The sequence below is a fragment of the Fringilla coelebs genome, assembly GCF_963513975.1.
Source record: "Fringilla coelebs genome assembly, chromosome: 3".
Classification (NCBI taxonomy): domain Eukaryota; kingdom Metazoa; phylum Chordata; class Aves; order Passeriformes; family Fringillidae; genus Fringilla; species Fringilla coelebs.
The window spans coordinates 104,970,646-104,990,651 of NC_140030.1; the positions used below are offsets into that span (position 1 = coordinate 104,970,646).

Sequence of the window (20,006 nt, forward strand, 5' to 3'; positions counted from 1 at the left end):
TGTGCTACATCTTATCTTTGGGAACAGCAGTGAAGCAGTGCTCTAAAGAAAGCTCCAGAAGGGCCACAAGAGGATGTAATGTGATGCTACACTCAGCCACCACCAACAACCTGGTGCCAAAGACAAGGAGAAAGAAAGTCAGCACTGGTGGCTTGGGCTGTCCACAAAGCAGGAAAGCCAAGCCACAGCTGAGTTGGTAGGAGAGCAGGAGAAGCCAGGAAGAGCTGCTCTTTGCATCTCAGAGGTCTCAATGCCTCTTCTCCTTCAGCTGCACGCTTCACACAGTGCCAAAGGCTTCCAACCAGGCTGTCAGCTACAGACAGTCTGGGCAGATCCATGTTCCTTCAGCCAGCAGGACAGCCTGGTATTCAGGAACAGATGTCATTTGCCTCTCATGCCACCAAGGGGGCGAGCAGGCAGCATGCTGTCACTTCAGGTCTGTGCAGAGATGCATGCAGGCAGGGAGCATGTCACACAACAGCGGCCCCGGTGCGACTCTGCAAGCCCCTGACACACAGTGCTTCATCTCAGTCACCTCACCAAGCCAACTCTCCATCTGTCAGAGCAACAAAAGTTAAAGCCAGGTGAACTTGGCACCATGCAGGCTGACAAACCCAACAGGCTTTTGCTGTTCTCCAAGGAAAATGCAGCACGACTGTTCAGACCTCTCTATCCAAACAGAAAAGCTCCTGCTGAGAAAGACAGATCAGCCTTATGTTCCAAGCTGCATCCAAGTGTTCACTGTGACCCAGAATTCCAGTGTGCTTTACAAGAAGAAAGGCACACTGGAATTGTAGTACCCATCATCCCCTCAGCTATGGTAACAGAGCTTTCATCAGCACCAAAGAAAGGAGCAGAGCTAAAGCCAACTGAGCTCTTTGTATCACCCCAGACCACTTCACTCTGGAAAGATCTGGGTAATTAAAGAGGAGGAAACTGCTGGCACTGACCTAAAGAACTGCAGCTAAATACCACTTCATCACAATGACATGCAGCAGTCAAAAAGCCAATGTCCCTGCCCTCTGCATCTTGTTTACACCAAGGTTAAGACTTCACCAATTCACTCCAAGGAGTTCATAGCCCTGCAGACCTTGCTGGGTCTCTGACATCTATTTCAGGTTACAATGGCAATTCAATAATATTTTTAGTAAAGATTTAGGGCATGAGGTGAGAAGGAAAACTTGTTTCTGCCAGCTCTTTATGTTGAAGAAAAACAGGAACAATCCCAGCAGTGACATTAAGAGCTTGTGGGACAACCACAACCTGAGTTTTACCAGAGCTTCAAAGTGGCCAGTGATCCTCAAACAGAGATCTGCATTTGCTCAAAAACTCAGCTCTGCAAATATTTCCTCTCATACTCTCACTTTTTAAATGGCACAGGAAACAAACTGCCTGCCACCAAAATATAAAGCATTGCTGACTGACAGACTTCCCACTTGGCATTCTCTTGCCATCAGCAGCTCCATATGAAGGACCTGGGTGTGCTGCCTGTACCAGTTTCACAACCTGACTGACTTTTCAGAGCCCACTGACAGCTGGGGGAGTCACAGCTCCATGGAACCAACACAAGGTTTAGCTGGCAGCAGACAGATAAGGAGACACGACAGCTGCTGACTGTGAGGAAAAACCTTCCACACATAGCTAACTCCAACAACTTACTGCTACATTTTTCAGTCCCTGCCTCAAAAAAATCAGCATATTAGCAAAAATCAGCTGCTCCTTGTGCTCATTCTTTTGCAGCACTGCTTTTAAGCAGGCTAGATGAGAAGGCCCAAGTGTCAGCATCATCAGATCCCTGTTGTGATCACTGAGCAGACAGACCCAGAAGCTTAAGAGGTCATTATCTCACCTGCAAAGTTTTTACTGGCACAAAGCAGACACAAATTGAAAGCAATCAGATTTATGTAAAGACTTTGCAATCACTTCCATCAGCTGTCACACTGAGAAACCAGCCTTTGCATAAAAGTGTCAGGGGCACACAGGTTATGCTCCAGCAGCTCTGGTACAGAAGTTTGCTCCAGACAAGAAACAGGGCACTTAACTGTGGAGTAACATTTTAAATACTTTTAGCAAAATCTTCTTGATACTTGTGCCCTGCAGAAACATCTATTCAACCAAGGCAAAACAAAACACATTTTTAAAATGCACAGCTCTGGTGCACTCCAGCTCAGTTCCTTTCCTGGGATTGTTTTACTGGAGGCCTTTATATTAAATCAAAAATTTCTCCAGGCCTTTCAGGAGACAGGGCAACATTCTCTCACATGCCACAGTCTGTCCCAAAAGAAACTTGGGTAAGACACAGGAAGCAGCCTCAGGCTTCCCTGGGAGTTATGCAAAGAGGACTTCCTCCCTTTTTAGGGAGCCACAGCCCCTTTCTTCTGCCACCAGAAGACACTCATGCTCTGACAAGACCTTTGGATACCTCTGTAAATTCTCTTGCATCCAGTAAGACTTCTCACAGGAGAGAAGAGCCAGCCTCAGAGCTGCAGAGGTGCCATGTTCCTGCACTCACATCATCAAAAGAGAAGACTGGCTGGCTTTTTCCAAGCCTGACTTTTTCCAGGTTTCTCCTTGCTCAAGGCAGGTGTGTCACCATCCATCTGAAATCAACACATCACTGACTCAGCCTCTGTGGAAGTGGAATGAGCCTGTAAAACCAGTCCTCACAGGAGCATCAAGAGGACTTTATGCCAGTTTGTTTATTCCACAGGCATTTTAGTGCTGCTGCTTTACTCTTCCATTTGAAAGCCAATCAAAGATTAGAGAGTTTTTTTAGAAAAAAAAATAGTTTCTAGAAAAATACTGTTCTTAAGCTCCCCCTGTGCTGAAAAATGAGACCTGTGTGTCAGTCAACCTGGGTTTTACTAGAGATCCTCCCACTTCTGCATACCCTGGATGGATTATCAGGATCCAGCACAAGACCAGGAATGGGAGCCAGCTAAAATGAAGGGTTAAGGTTCTTATGAGAAATGGAACACCAATGGCCTGGTTAAGCAGCCTGTCACCATGCAAAGTTTGTTGCTTAGCATTGTGCCACCCAACTACAGTTGGGACTTTACAGACTTCAGAGAGATTTAATCTGTCAGACTGAATAAAGCCTGTCTGTCCAGCCTGTACAAACAGAGGGAGCTTATGGGGTACAAGTCCAGTCAGTCTGCAGTACCCTTAAAAAAAAAAAATCAACTGAGCACTCTGTCCAAAGGTTACTTGGTGAAATACTTTGGCAAATAAATCACTAGTGAAAACTGTTTACCAAGAGGCAAAGCTGTGCCTGCCCCAAGGGTACCAAAGCATCAGCAAAAAAGAATCACCACAGCAGATTTGCTTTTTCAACCCCAACTTGAGAGCCCATCAAGTTTAACTTTCATAGCCCACCAGAAGAAGACCAACAGCTGCAAGGGCTGGCAGAGCAGTGCTAACTAGCTGGTGCTGAAGCAGCCTACCCTGGACTGGGTTTTCCCAAAAAGAGCAGCCCCTGGCCTGTACAGGAACAAGTCAGCCTGATCCAGCAGCCATCAGCTACTTGCCACAGGACTGCTGCAGCCTAGCAGTAACACAGAACAAGGTGACAGAGACAGTGACAGGGAAGAGTCACTTTCATTTGCATAGCCCTCCATTAATAGAAGAGCAGAAGGCCATTGAAATCAGGCAACATTTTTAGCATCACCTTCCCTTTTCTGGTGCTTTTCATTATATATTTATAGCAAATCTCTTTCCTTTCCAAAGGTGAAGAAATGCAGCAATAGTGTAAATTTAGGTTGGATTGTCACCCAGTGGCAGAAAAGGAGAGAGCAGCAAAATCTTCAATTCCAAAGCATCAATACACCAAATCACACAGCTGCTGAAGCAACCCCTTTAGTTCTTCAAGATGCAAAAGTTCTTATTTAAAATTATAGCATGCTTTGGGTTGTAAGGGACCTCAAAGATCACCAGGGACACTTCCTGAGACTGGCTTGCTCAGAGCCCCCTTCAGCCTGGCCTTGAACACTTCCAAGTGTGGGGCATCCACAACTTCTCTGAGTAACATGTTCCAATCTCTCTCCTCCGTGATCCTGCCAGGCACAGAGGTGAGACTGACAGGCTGCAGTTCCCCAGGACTTCCTTTCTTCCCTTTCTTAACTGGACTGCCACAACTCCTCAAATACAATGGATAGTGACTTCATCCCTCAGTTCTCCCAGGACCTATAGATGCATTTTAACAGGTCCTGAGCACCTTCATGTTCCTCAGATGATCTAAAATGTGATCTGCAGTGGTTGATTCTTCAGTCTTCCAGTCCCTGCCTTTCCTTTCTGCAACTTGGGCAGTGTGGATGGAGCACTTCCTGGTGGAGAAGGGGGCAAAAATCTCATTGAGCACCTCAGCCTGTGCCATGTCTCAGGCAATCAGGTCTCCCCTTTCCTTCCAGAGAGGGTCCTCATTTTTCCTAGTGCTCCTTTTTATCGCCCACACACCTGCAGAAGCTTTTCTTGTTGTTCTTGATGTCCCTGGCCACATTTAATTCTCTGAGTTTTATCTCCTCTAAGTTCCATTATCTTTACTTTAACCTTTATCTCCTCTCCTCCCTGGCTACCTGAACAACCTCTTGGTATTCCTGCCAGGCTACAGCCCCTGCTTCCACCCTCCACAGGCCTCCTTTTAGTGTCTGAGCTTGTCCAGGAGCTTCATCCACACAAGGCCTCCTGGCATTTTTGCCCAACTTCCTCTCTATTGGGATGCATCACTCCTGAGCCTGGAAGAAGTGATCCTTGAATATCAACCAGCTTTCTCTGGCCTTTCTTCCTTCCAGGGCTTTATCCCACGGTATTCTACCAAGCAGATCCCTGAAGGTGCCAGTATGCCCTCCTGAATCCAGGGCAGCAAGTTTAATCTACACCCTCCTCCCTGCCCTAAGGAAGTTGGGCTCCACCACCTCATGATCCCTGCAGCCAAGGCTGCCCTCGAGCTGCACATTCCCCCTCCTTGTTGGTGAGCACAAAGTCCACCACAGCCCCTTCATCCCTGACTCCTTTACAAAACTTTAGTTCTTGTCTGGAATTCCTTTGTGCTGCCAGCCATTCCAGCCACAAAATATAACAGCACAGGCTTTCCTTTGCAATAGCTGGCAGCAAAGCACTCTCCAGATTTACCAAGTAGAGTTTCTGCTAACAGAGGAAGCCCCTGGACATGCATCCATGAGCTACTATTGCATTCCAAAAACTGCCACCAAAGCCTTCCTCATCCACCAAGAGTAGATTTTACAGGTGCCATTTGAGTCCACATCCATCTTCATACACCAACCTTCCCCAAAATCTTTACCAGTTCTTCACAAAAAGCATGTTGAAGAGGATTCCTGCAGCTAGCCCTCTTCTCCCTGGAACGGTCACATAGATAATGAACAGGAGGTTTTCAGGACCTGGAAGAAATACTACAAACAACCCTTTTCAGACCCATTGGAACTAGTCCTTAATAACACAGAAAATGCAACTTTCATTCATCATCTGACCTCAATGCTATAAAGAAACACAGGAGTCCACAGGTAACGATCCAATTTGATTCTGCATGTTGATTAACAGTTAATTGCAATGTCTGATGTTACTTACACAGGCTGGGACTGAAGAAACCCAACGGCATAACTAGATTCCTAGGCATGTCCTGGATGTTGCTGCCTCTACCACAGCACCATGGTAGAACATTAGAACATGCACTGTAATCACTCCTGGACAGGAGGCACTAAAACAGAAATTAACACATGCAAGCCACCCTCCTCCACCCAAATCACACACAATTCAATTCCATCCATCACAATTCCTTCCAGAGTAAGAGGACACACAGTTGCATTAAAGGCGACATGATGGTGTCTGTTCAAGATGATTCCAAACAAGGCTGGGCACAGGAAAATCAGTGGATTTCCTTGGAGGAACAAAGAACTGAACGAAGATGCCTCCCCATAGTCCTCAGATATGAACAGTAACACAGGCCAACTCCAGAGCATGAGCAGTCAGCCAAGACAGAGGACAGGTACAGCAAACTGCATCTCTTCCTATGGCCGCAGTGCTTCTGCACCACAACAGACTGTCACTTTTTGTCACACTTTTTGTCACTTGGTCACGCACTGCCTCAAGCACATGCTTCCTTTGCAGCTCTGGAGTAGCACAGGACAGTGGGACTCATGTGGACAGGCAGTTAAACATGCTGGAGATCAAGTCTGCCAATGTAGGGAGAGCGGAAGGATCCCAGGTAAAGGTGCCCGTTGTGCTCGTGCGCCTCGCTGACATAAGCTACTGTCACTCCAGTGGGATCGTGGAAGCTTCTTTTGTAGGATCCCGTCTCACTGAGTTCAACAACAAGGCTGTATTTGGGTACAAACTTTGTCACAGTTTCCTGACTCAGCAACTGGAAGAAAAGAAGAAGAAAGAAAATCAACACAAGGTTTTGCTCTCCACAATCTGATCTCAGACATTCATACAGGCAAAGACCACTCCAAGCTCCTCAGAAGCAGCAGCTAAGAACACAAGGACACATTTTGAGTGAACACTCTTACACAGGGTTAACACATCAATATCTGTAAAGCCAACTTGAGAAGAAACAAAAGGATCAGCAGAAGCTCACTCTAGTCCAGAGGCAGGCTGAAAGGCTGCCCACACAAGAGACACCAGCTTGCTCTGGTGCAGCTGATGCCAAGCTCCCCACAGCATCACTCAGAGCTCCTGCACTGCACCAGGAGAGACAGGGACAGCACAGACCTTGTTCAGCTGGAATGAAATCCTAAGCACTGCTTGCTCTTTTTTTTTTTTTTTTTTTTGAGGACAGAGGTATTTTCAAGTCTTTGCATTGTTTAAAAAGCACCATGCTGTTTCTTTAGCCCTTAAAAAAACCACATTATCCTTGCTCATCCGAAAGCGGGGTGACACAAAAACAGGCATAAGTGAACCAGAACAAAATGTCACCTAACACCATCCACAACGTGCACACTGTCTCCTAGGGTGCCTAGGGCAGTCATGGGAACAGCTCACACTTCCCAAATGCTCTTCAGACACCTGGCATTAAGCAGTTTAGGCACTTCAGGTGAAGTCTTCACATATCCAAATGTAGATCCTGTCTTGCTGCATGGTTAGAGACAGTCTCTTTTTCTTTCCTAAGATCAAGATGGAAGGCAACTTAAGAGATGTGTACCTGCTATTCAAAGAAGCAAATGTTAAATTTTACTACCTATTAATATATAAGGTCTGTTCTACCAGGGGAAAGCAACAACAGTTTTAACCACAGCACCTAATGTTTTTTAAATCCTCCTGCGAAGAGGAAGAAACAGGACAAACAAATATTTACCACTTCCATTCCTCTACTAAAGGTGATATTTTTTAAAAAAGTTCTTTTAATTTTTTTTTTTTTTTACCTTAAATATCATCCTTTTAATCCATGTTTTTTCAGATAAGAAGTCCAACAAAGAAAATCCAGGATTGGGTCTTACAGCTGCCATAGCTACCCAATATCCTCCAGAGCTGCTTAACCTGATATTGTCTGGAAGACCAGGCATATTCTCAACAAACATATCTGCTCCACCTTTCATCAGCCCAGACACATAATACCTGAAAAGTATAGATAATAAATTAGAACATCTAAACTCAATCAGTTTAAATAATAAATGACAGTCCCAATATTTTAAAAAATAATTTTTCCTATTATTTTGGTAGAGGGAAATACAGCACTGCCACACACTTCTCCCCAGGAAAAAAGGTAGCTTACTCCACTGTGCTTAAGAAGCCCATGATGGAAAGATTATGCAACCCAGATGTTTAAAGTGAAATAAAAAAATTAGGTATTGAGGAAGGTACCCTTCTTTGTCATTTTTAACTAGGCATAACTGAAGTGTAGGGTTTCTTTTGTCATTCCATTCATTTATTTAAACAATCCCTACACAGACTAGAAATAATTCCAAAGTCATACTTGCCTTCTGATTCTAGCCATGGTTGTCTCCTGCACCAGAACAAAGTCTTCTGCAGGAGAGAGCTGCACACCATTGGGAAACCTCAGCCCCACCATTAAGACTTTCACTTCTTTTGTCACTGTGTCATATTCAAGGAGGCTGAAAAGAAACCATTTTTGAGGGAAGATGAATATTTATGCATCTGTGTTTCATTCTTCAGGCATTCCGTCTTTTCTGACATTCACCACATTTAAGCTAAGAAGGCAGAATAGCCAGGAAGCATTTGTTTGTGAACACAAGAGAAATAACAAGGCACTTGAGTGGCAGCATTCATGAAGGAGTTGGACTGAACATAATGCTAACACCTTCACTTTTAAAACAAAACTCCATGTCAGTCCTCTTGAAGGAAAAAGGGGAATCTCATTTATACTGCTGCAGGTCTCATTAGCAACACCCACACAATCCCTCACCCTCCCCTGCGCAGTGCAGTGTTTACAAAGGTGGGTTTATAGAGAGAAAAAATGTGAAGATCAAGGAAGTGGTGAATTGCACTCCTACAGCTGAGCTGACAGCAAGTGAAATGCCTTGGTGTCCTAGGGTGGCGTTATGATGCTTGCATCCCCATTTGTGTGTTCTGCTTACACTGGATATTGTGTTCTGTGCCTTCAAGACTGGCTCTGAAGAGGGAAAGTTTTGTTTTGTTATCAGCCTGCTCCCCCACGGCTGGTGGGACACACACACGGGGCAGTACATAGTGCTGCTTTTGCATTTTGCTCTTGCTTTTTGCTTCTGCTCATTAGTTAGTTTAGCTAAGCAGTCCAAATTTTTCCCTGGACTGTTTTTCCTTTCCCTTTTTTGGACCAACTCGAACCTGCTCTGGACTGGGACCTGGGAACACCAAGAGTTTGCACCCTGTGGCTGCAGCAGCTGCCCCAGTGCCAGAGGGACTGATAACAGAGCAACCACCCCCAGGAGAGACTTTCTGAATTTGTCATCTTTTTCAGAGTGGTGAAAGAGTGCTGTCATCTGGTACTGTTCATTTTGTGTGCTGGGAGTGCTGTGCCTGTTAAATAAACAGGTTCTTTCCATCTCTCTCCAAGGAATCCTTCCCAAACCAGTTGGGGGGAGGGGCTATGTGGGTTTGCTTTCTGGAGGGGCCTCCTTTGGAGGTTTTCTCCCAAATTTGCCCTAAATCAAGACAGGGAAGGTGATACTTGCCGCCCATCATCTGTGCCTTCCATAAGCAGGAACAAGTAGTCTTGTCTTTGCCATTTACTGCTGGAGTCAGTGAAATAGATCTTCCTCCCATCCTTGGTCACTGTAAGATCGTTTACAAAGGACAACTTCTGGCCTTCTATTGGTGTTTTGGTTGACACAAGCATCTTTGTTTCACCTGGACACAAAAAGAAGAAAAAAAACCAAACACACAATGTAGCTGCACCAAAATGCATCTCTCTTCACTTTGTGTAGATCTGGGTTACAGGGAAGTGAAGAGCTTCTCACTACCACAGTGAGATCAAGGCAAAAACAAAAGTACAGCAAACATGACAAAAGGTTTTATGTATCAATCTTTTTCTTTTTTTTTTATGAAAGCCAAAACAGCTACAACAGAGCTCTATTCATGGATCCTAGGATACCAATTTTAACAACAAAAACTATGTAATGCCAGAAGATAAGTCACTGGTAGCTCTGATCCAGACAGCCAGACACAGAGAAGAAGTGACTGCTACAGGGAAATAAATATCAAGTTCTTGCATGACTCACTTCATCCAGACAACTTCACATCACTTTACAAAAAAAGACAGGCATTGTTTTGCCTGCAGCATCTGCCAGAACTGCAAATGAAGCCCAGATTTGTCAGTGGAAGAAAACTTTGGAGCAGAAAAGTCATACCTGTATCAGGATCAACTTCATAGAGTCCATAATAAGCATCTGCCACAAACAGGGTGTGATTGGGCCCCACTCTCATGCCAAGTGGCCTTCCACACGTCGGCTCATCTTCACGGCCTCCTTAGGAAACAAGTTTCAAATGGTTTTCCAAACAGAAATAAATACAAGGCATTCAGGGTACCTACACAGGTGTGTTGGGTCTGGCTGAGATGAAGAGCCCTCCCTGTGCTGTGCTTTGCACAGGCAGCTAAAAAGGTGTTTTGGCTACTGCTGAGCAGGACTGGCACAGCATCAATGCTCTCTGAGCAGGCTGGAGGTGGGCAAGATCCTGGGAGGGGACACAGCCAGGACAGATGACCCAGACTGACCAAAGGGACATCCAATGCCACATGGTGTCAGCTGAGATATGAAAGCTAAGAAAAAGAAGGAGGATGGGGAAGCAATTATTATTTACATTTGCCTTCCAAAACAAACTCTACACGTGCTGCCGCCCTGCTTCCTGAGAAGCAGCCAGACATCACTGGCTGATGGAAAATAGAGAATAAAATATTTGAGGTTTGGTTTGGTTTTTTTCCTCTGCTTGCACATGTGACCTTTGAGTCAAACTGTGGCTTATAAAAATTCTATGGCATACATATGGCACATGCATTCATTTAAAAATGATTCCTACTTTACCAGGTGGGAGTGAAACAGATATCCCCATCCCATATTTTCACCAGTCTAGAGACAGTCATAGAATCTGTCAGGCTAATAACTAACAGCTGCCCAGGCTGGGGCAAAATCAGAAAATTTGATTTAACAAAATCCTTTTTCTCCAAAAGAATCAATTTTATGCAGGTTCGGAGGGGTGTGTGCTCTGTTTTTATAATTAAATAATTTTTAAATTAAAAAACCGTTTCTTTCTCTGAAAAGGTCCAAATTGTCATGAACAGCTCATTTCTCAACACAAAGACACTGAAGACTTCTATATGAGAGAGGAAAGGGGATTCTGCAAACCTGAAGAATTTAGATAAATTCAAGGAGATATTTGAGGCCTGAAGAGCTAAGAACTTCAGAACATCAGCAGTCCGTATACCTTACAAGAGAAATTTTTGCAGAAGGCAGATGGCTACAGCCTTTCCACCTCCAAATTCAAGGAGCACAAAAGCCCAGGCTCCCCATCACCACTTTGGCCCCAAAGAACCAGGGCAGCACATCGTTCCCACCTCTCCCAAGCTGCTCAAGTCTAGTGGAAATGAGCAGGAGAAAGAAAGGTGATTCTTCACACCCACCCCCACCCACATTCATGCCTAAATCCAGTTTCCCATCAGCTGTCCTACCAAGGTTGTTCTACTTATCAGGCAGCCAAGAGAGTGCTGCCAAGCCAGCCCAGAGCCTGATCATGTGAGAGTCTAATGATGTCTAATCATCCTCATAAAATCACACAGAATAAATGATGGACATGTCAATGAGAGCTAATAGGGACAGCAACAGTTCTGACCTTAATTTCTAACTGGCAATCAGCACAGGGCTGCAGGACCTCAGGTGAGTTTCTGTATCATTGCCACAAACAAAACTCCCATCAGTCCCAACAACCACCAGCCAGCCAGGCTTCTCAGACTGCCCAGGCACTGCTGAGATGGACATTAAGCTCCCCACAGAGATGGTTCTGCAATAAATAAGCTGCTACCAGTTTTCCTCACTCAGTTCCAGAAATCCCATTAAATGAAGCAAATAATTTGTTCAGAAAGAGGTGTAGAATTCCACAAGAAATAACTGAAATTTAGCAGTGAGAAAATACCATGACCAATGCTGGATCTCTGCTAAAGCAAGTGCAGCTACAACTCCCACAGTGCTTACAAACACAGGAAGGGAAAGAGGTACAACAAAATGCAAGGCAAAATTCCATAGATGGGGAAGGTGATATTTATACTCAAAAATCTCTAAGTAAGTTGCTGTCCTTCTGTCCTGAGTAACCAAAAAAAATGTGTATTTTATCCCATATCTTCCTTACACCAACCTGCCCAAGATGACTGCTGTCCCTTTAGAACCCAGGAGCTGGAAGAACTGGGGTGTTTTAGCCCAGGCTCATGGAGGCAGGTGACCTGGGGTCTCTAAAAGAGAAGGAACAGGCACACAGAGCTCCTCTGCTCTCCCTAGGGCTTGGGAGCAGAGGCTGCAGCTTTTTTTGGCCGGTCTGCCAAGAAAGCTCTCTGGGGCAGGTTCTCTGAGTCAAGGCAGTGCAAAGCAGCCTGGCAGGTTTGTTTACCTCCAGGCTTTGGAGGATTCTGTAACATCCTTCTGGCAGCTGCTGCCAGGGGCAGCTCCATTTCTGGGCCAGGGAGGAGGTTTCCTTCAGATCTTTTTTTTGCTGCTGCCACCCAGGACAGCTCCACCAGCACCATCCCCTCTCTCCAGGAGTCCCAGCCACTGGCCCAGTTCCAGCTGCCACTGTCAGCAGAGCTCCTCAGATGGTGTGCAGCAGATGGATCACCAGCATTTGACTGTTTTGGAGAGGATTCTTCTGCTTTGTCCTTGTTCCATGATGGCTGTTGTTTGGTGGATGAGGGGGCTCTGTGATCATGGAGGCTTGGTTGCTGTTCTTATTTGACAACAAGATTCAGCACATTTGTATCTAGTGGTTGTTACTGTTATCTTGGTTGTTGTTGTTTTATTTTTTAGTCAACTGCTATTTTTTCACTTACATCTACTCACATTCATCTCTCCTTACTGGTGAAAAAGGAAGGGTTAAAAATACAAGGAGAGATAACTCATTTTGGAGTGTCCTGTCTGTAAAGTTGTTTTAAGCCAAGACACTTTTCCACTCACAAATTAGCTCAAGTTCATTCATTCATGCTTGTTTAGAAGTCCTCAGTTTTTATGAGGTGTCCCTTCAGCTCAGAATCTCAGTAACTTCAGCTTTCACAAATATTAGACCAGGTTACTGCCCATTTTTTTCTGGATGGACTAACAGGAAAAGGAATGTTATTTGTGATGCACTTCATTCTTGTCTTCTTCCCAATGATAAGATGCAGAATTTTCCATGAGCACACCATCCATGGTGAAGGCCTGGTAGTCATGACACAAAACCTCCTTGCATTCTTTAATTTTACAGCTGGAAACTGTGTGCTTTGCTATCAAGACCAGCCATTTCCATTCCTATGGCCCTCTGTTCTACTCTTCCTTCCAATGTTCCAATATTTTCACTCATACTTCACTGATACAAACACATTAATATTTCTGCTACAAATTCCTGCAGAACGAGATGTGCACCTGCAATCCAGACTGAACACAGTTTAACCAACACATGCCCTTGACCCAGACATTTTCAAACACACTGTGCTCTGGAGCTGCCACTCACCACAAGGACCATGGCCAATTCTGGCTATTGTCTGTATTTCCCCATCTTCAATTTTGATAATCTTCCCATCAGCTGTCCCAGTAAACAGAACATCTGCAAAAACAACTTGTGTGATTAGGTTGATCACAAAACAATACTGGCAAGCATCCTTCTACTAGCTTGAAGTAGGGAATAAGGAGAACTCAACTCATTTATTCACAGAAAACTTATTCCCAGTCAGGTTGATTATTTCACTCATAGGTCAGCTGTCCCTTGCAGGAAGGTTTCCATAAAGAGTTTCCCACGAGACTGATGAAACCAGGCAACATAAAAAAATCAATAACTTCAGGTAATCCCTTTAGCACACTGTTAGCAGATACAGGTAAAAAAGTGTAACCCGAGGGAAGAATTTACAGTAGCTTCTTACTGGGTAATGTAATTTCTTACAAATATTTTACTAATAAATTAGAAGACAAAGCAGAAGGAAAAGAAATTATATGGCACCTACTGAGCACCTCCTGCACTGAAGGATCTTTTAGTAAGGGTTAAGAGTAGTTCCAAATCTTACCCCTCCTTCAGGAGGCACAATAAACAACTCCTGCACAATGCAGTGTTCCCACTACAAGGATCTCATGGCATCAGAAGAACAGGGAACTGATTAAGAAATTGCTCAGAGGTGGCATGGGTTTGTGACTTGGGAAGAACCCACCTGCCACAAAAGGAAAGCACAGGATGGCACCTGTGTTGGTTAGATTTCTTGCAAGAAGAATCTAAGCTTTGAGTTATTAATCTGGAATATGAGGGAGTTATGAACATGTGATATGATATTGTGCAACAGCATTAAAATGTAAATAAGCTATTTATCAACTTGAGATTTATTTCTGTCATAAAAGCAAAGATCAACACCACAAAATTCAGCTCACTCGCCAGCAATGAGCTTTAAAAGAACAGGTAGTAGCTTCTAAATATTAATTCCCAGTTAAGAGCTAGCCAAATGAAAAATGGGACCATTTCCTCCAAATGCAAGTAGCCCTTGACTACACTGCTGATGGTCTCAGCCCTGGATGACAGGGATTTTTAATGTGATAACGAGATTTATTTCAAACTCATGAAAGAGGAGAAAAACAGCATAGAGAACCAAGGTTTTTTTGCATAACAGAATTACTTTTAAGAAAATCTGCATATTGAAAATAACTCCCAGAGTTTGTTATCTAAGAGAGCTACTGCTGAACAAACTCTTGCCAATGGAAGAACGTCTAAAGAGCCTTCTTTAGAAGCTGCTTTTGCCAGTGCTTACCCCCAATATTGACAATGGACTCTGGTCCAACCAGCTGGTTTTCCCACAGCCGTTCAGCTTTCCGTAACTTGGTGTTGGGCTCTAAAACACCCGTCAGGAGGGGAGGCTCCTTCAGGCTACAAAACAGGAGGAGCACGTGATCCTTTGCACAAAATGCAAACATTCTTGAGCACTATATTTGATAATTTTCCCCCCAGTTTGCCAATTCCTACACATCTAACTTATGCTTTACATAAAGCATAGTTCAAAAAGTGTCACAGTAGCTTGAGCACTTGGCCTTCAGTGAAAATGCAGTTCTTGTCTCACAGAAGGCAAGAGTGCACCTGTGTAATTACAAGCTGCACTGACAGCTTGGGTAGCAGACAATCATTTTCTAGATTAATGATTAAAGAAAGTAATTCAGCTCCTTCCATGATCAGCAGGGACACATAACTGCACAAGATGGCTCAGAAACAGACTGGCTGTGGATAATTTTGCAATCACTCCCCAATTTCTCAGTCCAGATAGAAGCACTTTGCACTGTTAACTCTTGCTTGCTGAAACACAACAACAGAGCACACAGGAGAAGTTAGGCTTCCAGAACACTTGCTTCAAAAGAAAAGAACCTTTTACCTTATGGGCTGAGGGTCTATAGGACAATCCAGGAGAACTGTCACTCCAAGCAGTGGCACAGCCACAGACACAGCCAAAGTCAGGAAGGTAACACGGAACACCTTGCTGCTGTAAGTACTGCCAAAACCAAACAAGAAAAAGGATTAAGGTTGTTTTCAGATACAACAGCCCTCAAAATATCTGTAGCAGCCTCTTTTCTTCAGAAAAGGAAACAGTAACACTTTTGCACAACCACCATCCTCACCTTCAAGGTCCATTTTGAACATCTAAGGATAAGAGAAAGGTCTCAGGATACTGGCATAAAAGGCTGAACATTTTTATGTGAAAGTTTCATTCATGCTACAAGTTACAGCTGACTAAAATAAAAACAAACAAACAAACAAAAAAGGCAAACCAAAATAAACCACCTGAGAAACAGGATATTTTGGTTGTGGTTTGGTTGTTTTTTTTTTTAACTTGATCTTTAGTTTTGGTAATGGTTTCTATCCAGCACAAGTTTTGAATAAAAACTTCCACCAAAACAACAAACACAGAGGAATGTGTGCTTAACTTAGTGAGCACTGGTTTGAAACTCAAACCCCAGAACACAAAAGCAATCAATTAGTTTCTCTTCATGCATTAAAACACGCAGTAAAATACGTAAAAATTTCTTCCACGGGAGAAAACCGTATCTTGCTCTCTACAAGTTTTAGAGGAATCAACCAGGCATTTACAGAGAAAAGCAGAGAGCCAAGCCCAACAAATCCTAGCCTTGAACTGGGAAAGCAGCACATCTAATTTTAGCTGTTCTGAACCATTCACTGGCCCAGCCAGCCAGGCTCCTGACAGGATCAGTTAAATAAAGACAAACAGTGCCTGGTGGTGCTGCACTAATCCCTGGACCACTTCCACTGTTTTGTCCTTCATTAGCCAATCATCCAGACAGTAGGAAATATGAACCACTGCCCAGAGCACAAATATCCCAACTGGGCAGCTACACACATGCACTTGGGGTACCGATATCAGCATCAAGGTAACCTTTGGGATTATCAGCAAGAACAGCAAGGACAGAACTAGGCACAAGGATTTAGGCAGGATTTAAGCACTTCCTACTTTAACAGTAGATGTCTTGGGGAAGCAAAAACCTCGCAGTCTGTGTCCCCTTGGATCTGGAATCGAGAGCAGGGTGTATGGATAAAAGGCAATCCCCAAGTGTACAGAAAGACTTCAGCCTTTGGCCTGGTCTGCCCACTGTCCTTCAAGAGATGAAAGCTCAACAATGTAAGACTAAAAGTACTGCCAGCAGACACCTGAGCACCTCTGTGATAGCTGAGAACAGCTCACACAAAAGGAGCTGGGAATGAACAGGAACAGAATGAGAACTCATCTGCCAAAGCCAACCTAATTAAAGCTCCTAAAAGCATGACCTAAGCAAGGGCCATACTTCTGATCCTCAAGCAAACTTGCAAGGAACTGACAATAAAGGAAAAAGGCAGGAAGAATAAGGTGACAAGCAAAGTCACACTTCAAGCCTGCAAACTGCAAGACCTAGTTTAGACACTGCTGAAACAACAAGAATTTAAATAAACTCAACAGCTTTACAAAAAAATAAACTAAAAAGTCATCTACTCAGAATCCTTCCTAATCTACACAATATTGAATAGTGACAACTGTCAGTCACTGGAGAGAATCACTGAGGTAAAGGTCCACTAACAGTGAAACAGAAAACCTTAGTCAGTTGTGTCTCTGTGATTAATCCTACATGGCCTGCAGCTCCAAATCTCAATAAAGCAACTTACCAGGACTCCAGCTATAATTACAGCAATTTAGTTGTCACTACAACCAAAAAGCCAAGCCATTAAACCAGCTCTTGAAGACAACATTAAGCTGGCAGGATGCTACTATGGGTCACCACAGCCAGGAGGTCAGGCTGCCTCATCCCCTTGGCAGAAGAGCTGCTGGGCTGGAGAGAAAAGCATCTATCCTCAAGAGTTTCTGCCATGGCTACCAGCCAGAAAAAGGCCAGGCCCAGGAACTTCCTCCACTATTTTCATGCAGAGCAGCCCCAGTGAATACTCTGGGTCAGTGATAGAACCCTAGAAATTCAACTGATCTGAACACCAAGAGAGGCTGAAGGCAGGAGGAGCAGTCTCTCAAGCTCAGGGATGCTGATGCTCTCCTCCAAAAACAGGGACTGAGTGCAAGCCATCAGTCTTTCATTCTCATGACCTCAAAGGGCAGAGATAAGAATCTGCAAAGTACTCAAATCAGAAGAGCTGTAATAGATGGTGAACAAAAGTATTACAAGTCATCAGCTACCTTATGCAACGAAAGGCAAAACAAACACTACCACTCCCTTTATTACTGCAAGTGCCTTTAGTCACAATGAAGCGATTTTTTTGTAAAATTCCTAAACAGAAAACTGTAAATAGAATCTTTTTTTAACTTAGCCACAGACTGTTTACTAGGTCAGACACGTGTAGATCAGTCGAAAAACTACAGATTACTCTTTAAACTATTACCAAGACATAAAGAGACAAACCACAATTACACGGGACTTAATCACACCCACAATAAACCTGTACAAGCCACACCGGGATAACTATTATTTCTTTCCTGGCAAAAGATAAACAGGAGAGGGGAAGGCAGGGGAAGGCAGGGGAAGGCAGGGGAAGACCAACCCAATTTTTTTGTTGTTAAAAGCTGTTCCTGCAGGTCGCCAGAACAGGTGAGGCGCTGTCCCAGCCCCTCCGCACCGCCCAGCCCCGGGGCAGCTCCGCAGCCCTTCCAGCCCCTCCCCGGGCACTCCGAGCCCGGCCCGCCGCTCCCCGGGCCCTGCCGCGCCATGCGGGCGGTGTCCGCGCCCTCCCCGGGCCCTCCCGGGCAGCGCTCCGGGACCGGGCCCAGCCTCGGCCCTGCAGCCGCAGTGCCACGGCGGGCGCCCCGCCCGGGCTCCCACCTGCCCTCCTTGGCCTCCTGCGCCGGGCTGTCCTCGGTGATGATCTGCGGGCGGAGCGGCCGCCGCTGCCGCAGCCCCTCCGCCTCATTCATCCCGATCCCCAGGCCGATCCCGCGGCCGCCGCCGCCGCGCACCGGAACCGCGGCCCCGCCCCTCAACCACAGCCCCGCCCCCAGGGCTACGCCCACCACCCGGGCCACGCCCACCACCCGGGCCACGCCCTTCAACCTGGACCACGCCCATCCCGGGCCACGCCCTTCATCCCGGCCACGCCCACTCAGGCTCCCGCGGTTATTCCCGCGGTGACCTCCAGGCCCTGGGATGGCCGAGAAGCTTCCCAGAGAGCCCTTGACCGTGACAGATGCTCCGCACGTGCCAGGAATTATTTCCTGCCATAGGAAAGTTTGGGGATTTTTGTCATTTGGATACACTGCCATACACAGTGTGGCTCTCGCTCATTCACTGGGCCTCAGTTACAGGTATTTTTTTGGGATTTTGACGTATGTCTGAGGTTTTTAAACAGGTTTCACTGGCAAAGCAGTGTTTCCTGTCACTTTTTTTTTTGTAACCACAAGGAAGGCGCGACCAAATTTCCTCGCTAATATGAAAACGTCTCCAAACAAATAATACGATTTTCTGATTAACTAAGCTTTTACTGACTCTCACCATAGTCAAGTTACTTGGGTTTCCTTTTCCTGCTTGAAGCCAAGATTCAGCTTCAGACTAAGGAAGCTGAGTGCCGTGACTGACAGCATTCAGGGCAACCTCCTTCTGCAAGGAGCCACCAATGTCCAACTCCCTGCCAGTCCAACAGCAGGGAGATGGGAGTGTCAACGTGGGAATGTGCTCAGTCAGTTTTTGAAAGCAACTGTTTGTGGAAAATGCCAATGAGTTGTTTTTAAAATTTTAAAAGTTTAATAGTAATAAAATGGTTATAAAAATAGCAATACAATTAGAGTAATAATAATTTGGACAATTAGAATTAGGACAATATGAGACAATAAAAACAAAGAGTTAGGGACAGTCTGGGTACCTCCGAAAAAGGACCCACGTTAGCAGAGGATTAACCCTTTAAAACAACAGCTTGTTGCCTGTTCATACACCCCATCCATGATGCATCAATTCCATTCAAACACAGGATTCTGTCTGGGCAGTGTCAGCTTCTTCCTCTGAATCCTGACGGCGTCTTCAGGGCTGAGCAAGGCAGGAAGGAGTTCGTTTGTTCTGATAATGGAGCAATAAATTCTCTTTCTCTGAAAGATTCAGGTGTCCTGTGGCTGCTATCTCCATTCAAACCCTTTCTTTAAAAAAAAATATCCTACATAGCATAGTTTTTATTTTAACAGTATGTTATAACCTAAATCTCTATTTAACACACTACTTAAGAGAATTAATACAGCATAACTTTCTAACACAACACATATAATATTCACTTCAATATTTGCAGAAAGCCAATCGTAAAATATGCATTTTTCACATGTTGAACTGCCTGCACATCTTCAGGTGGAAAAAGCAAACTCCAATATGGGAAGAGCTGCTCTTCCAGCTCCCCCAGCCCTGGTGAGTGTTGGAGTCAGGATTCCAGTCTGCAGCAGTTTGCAGGGGGTGTTTTACAATGCACTGAAGTGGGGGCACAATTTCACTCCTCATCCTGTGCGCTGGGAGATGTTATTGCTGCTCTGGTTTTGTGTGTTCTTGTTTTTTCTGTTGCTGCACAAGGTTGTTGAAATGTCATTCAGAGCCCTTGCCTTTCAATGATAACTTCAGCTTATTTAAATGCTGAACTTTATGTGAATTTGATTTTGAAATAGCTCCTTTTAATACAAATGAGCCTATGAACTAAAATTAAAATTTTGCTTAAAATTAAATAGTGCATTTTTTTCCAATTCATGGTGGTGTCTGATAAAAAAAATACATTGATTTATCCTATTAGGGACATGTGCAAAGTTGCTGAAGTTCCTTTTGAATAAATTTTGCTTACAGAAAGTTCCTTACCACTGCTAATAAAAGTTTGCTTGAATTATATTTACCACAGCTCAAGAAAAC

General features: G+C 44.6%; 1 protein-coding gene across 5 annotated transcripts; it reads right to left on the reverse strand.

Annotated features, from left to right (window-relative positions):
* Nucleotides 1-5,528: 5,528 nt before the first annotated feature.
* APMAP (adipocyte plasma membrane associated protein) lies at nucleotides 5,529-18,098 on the reverse strand. Of its 5 annotated transcripts, none has more exons than XR_014615986.1 (10): nucleotides 17,961-18,098; nucleotides 15,023-15,139; nucleotides 14,411-14,526; nucleotides 13,135-13,227; nucleotides 9,798-9,914; nucleotides 9,123-9,297; nucleotides 7,929-8,063; nucleotides 7,374-7,566; nucleotides 6,928-7,115; nucleotides 6,268-6,373 (listed from the first exon to the last, which is right to left on the reverse strand). XR_014615986.1 is itself a non-coding variant. In XM_084201578.1 (9 exons), exons 1-9 carry the CDS (start codon nucleotides 18,050-18,052, stop codon nucleotides 6,164-6,166), a joined length of 1,248 nt encoding a protein of 415 aa, XP_084057704.1. In that variant the 5' UTR covers nucleotides 18,053-18,098; the 3' UTR covers nucleotides 5,529-6,163. The 5 variants fall into 5 exon arrangements, 2 of the variants coding, with proteins under 2 accessions (XP_084057704.1, XP_084057705.1); XR_014615987.1 differs by having other exon boundaries at nucleotides 6,281-6,373; nucleotides 7,018-7,115; XR_014615988.1 differs by having other exon boundaries at nucleotides 6,334-6,373; nucleotides 6,933-7,115.
* Nucleotides 18,099-20,006: the final 1,908 nt, after the last annotated feature.

Excerpts from the sequence above, each read along its gene's own strand:
- APMAP (XM_084201578.1), bottom strand. The coding sequence starts at position 18,052 with ATGAATGAGGCGGAGGGGCTGCGGCAGCGGCGGCCGCTCCGCCCGCAG. Across the intron at positions 13,228-14,410 it reads GTCCATTGTCAATATTGGGG|ATGTTCTGTTTACTGGGACA; the intron begins GTAAGCACTGGC and ends TTGTTTTTGCAG. Across the intron at positions 8,064-9,122 it reads GAAGGCACAGATGATGGGCG|CCTCCTTGAATATGACACAG; the intron begins GCAAGTATCACC and ends GTTTCTTTTCAG.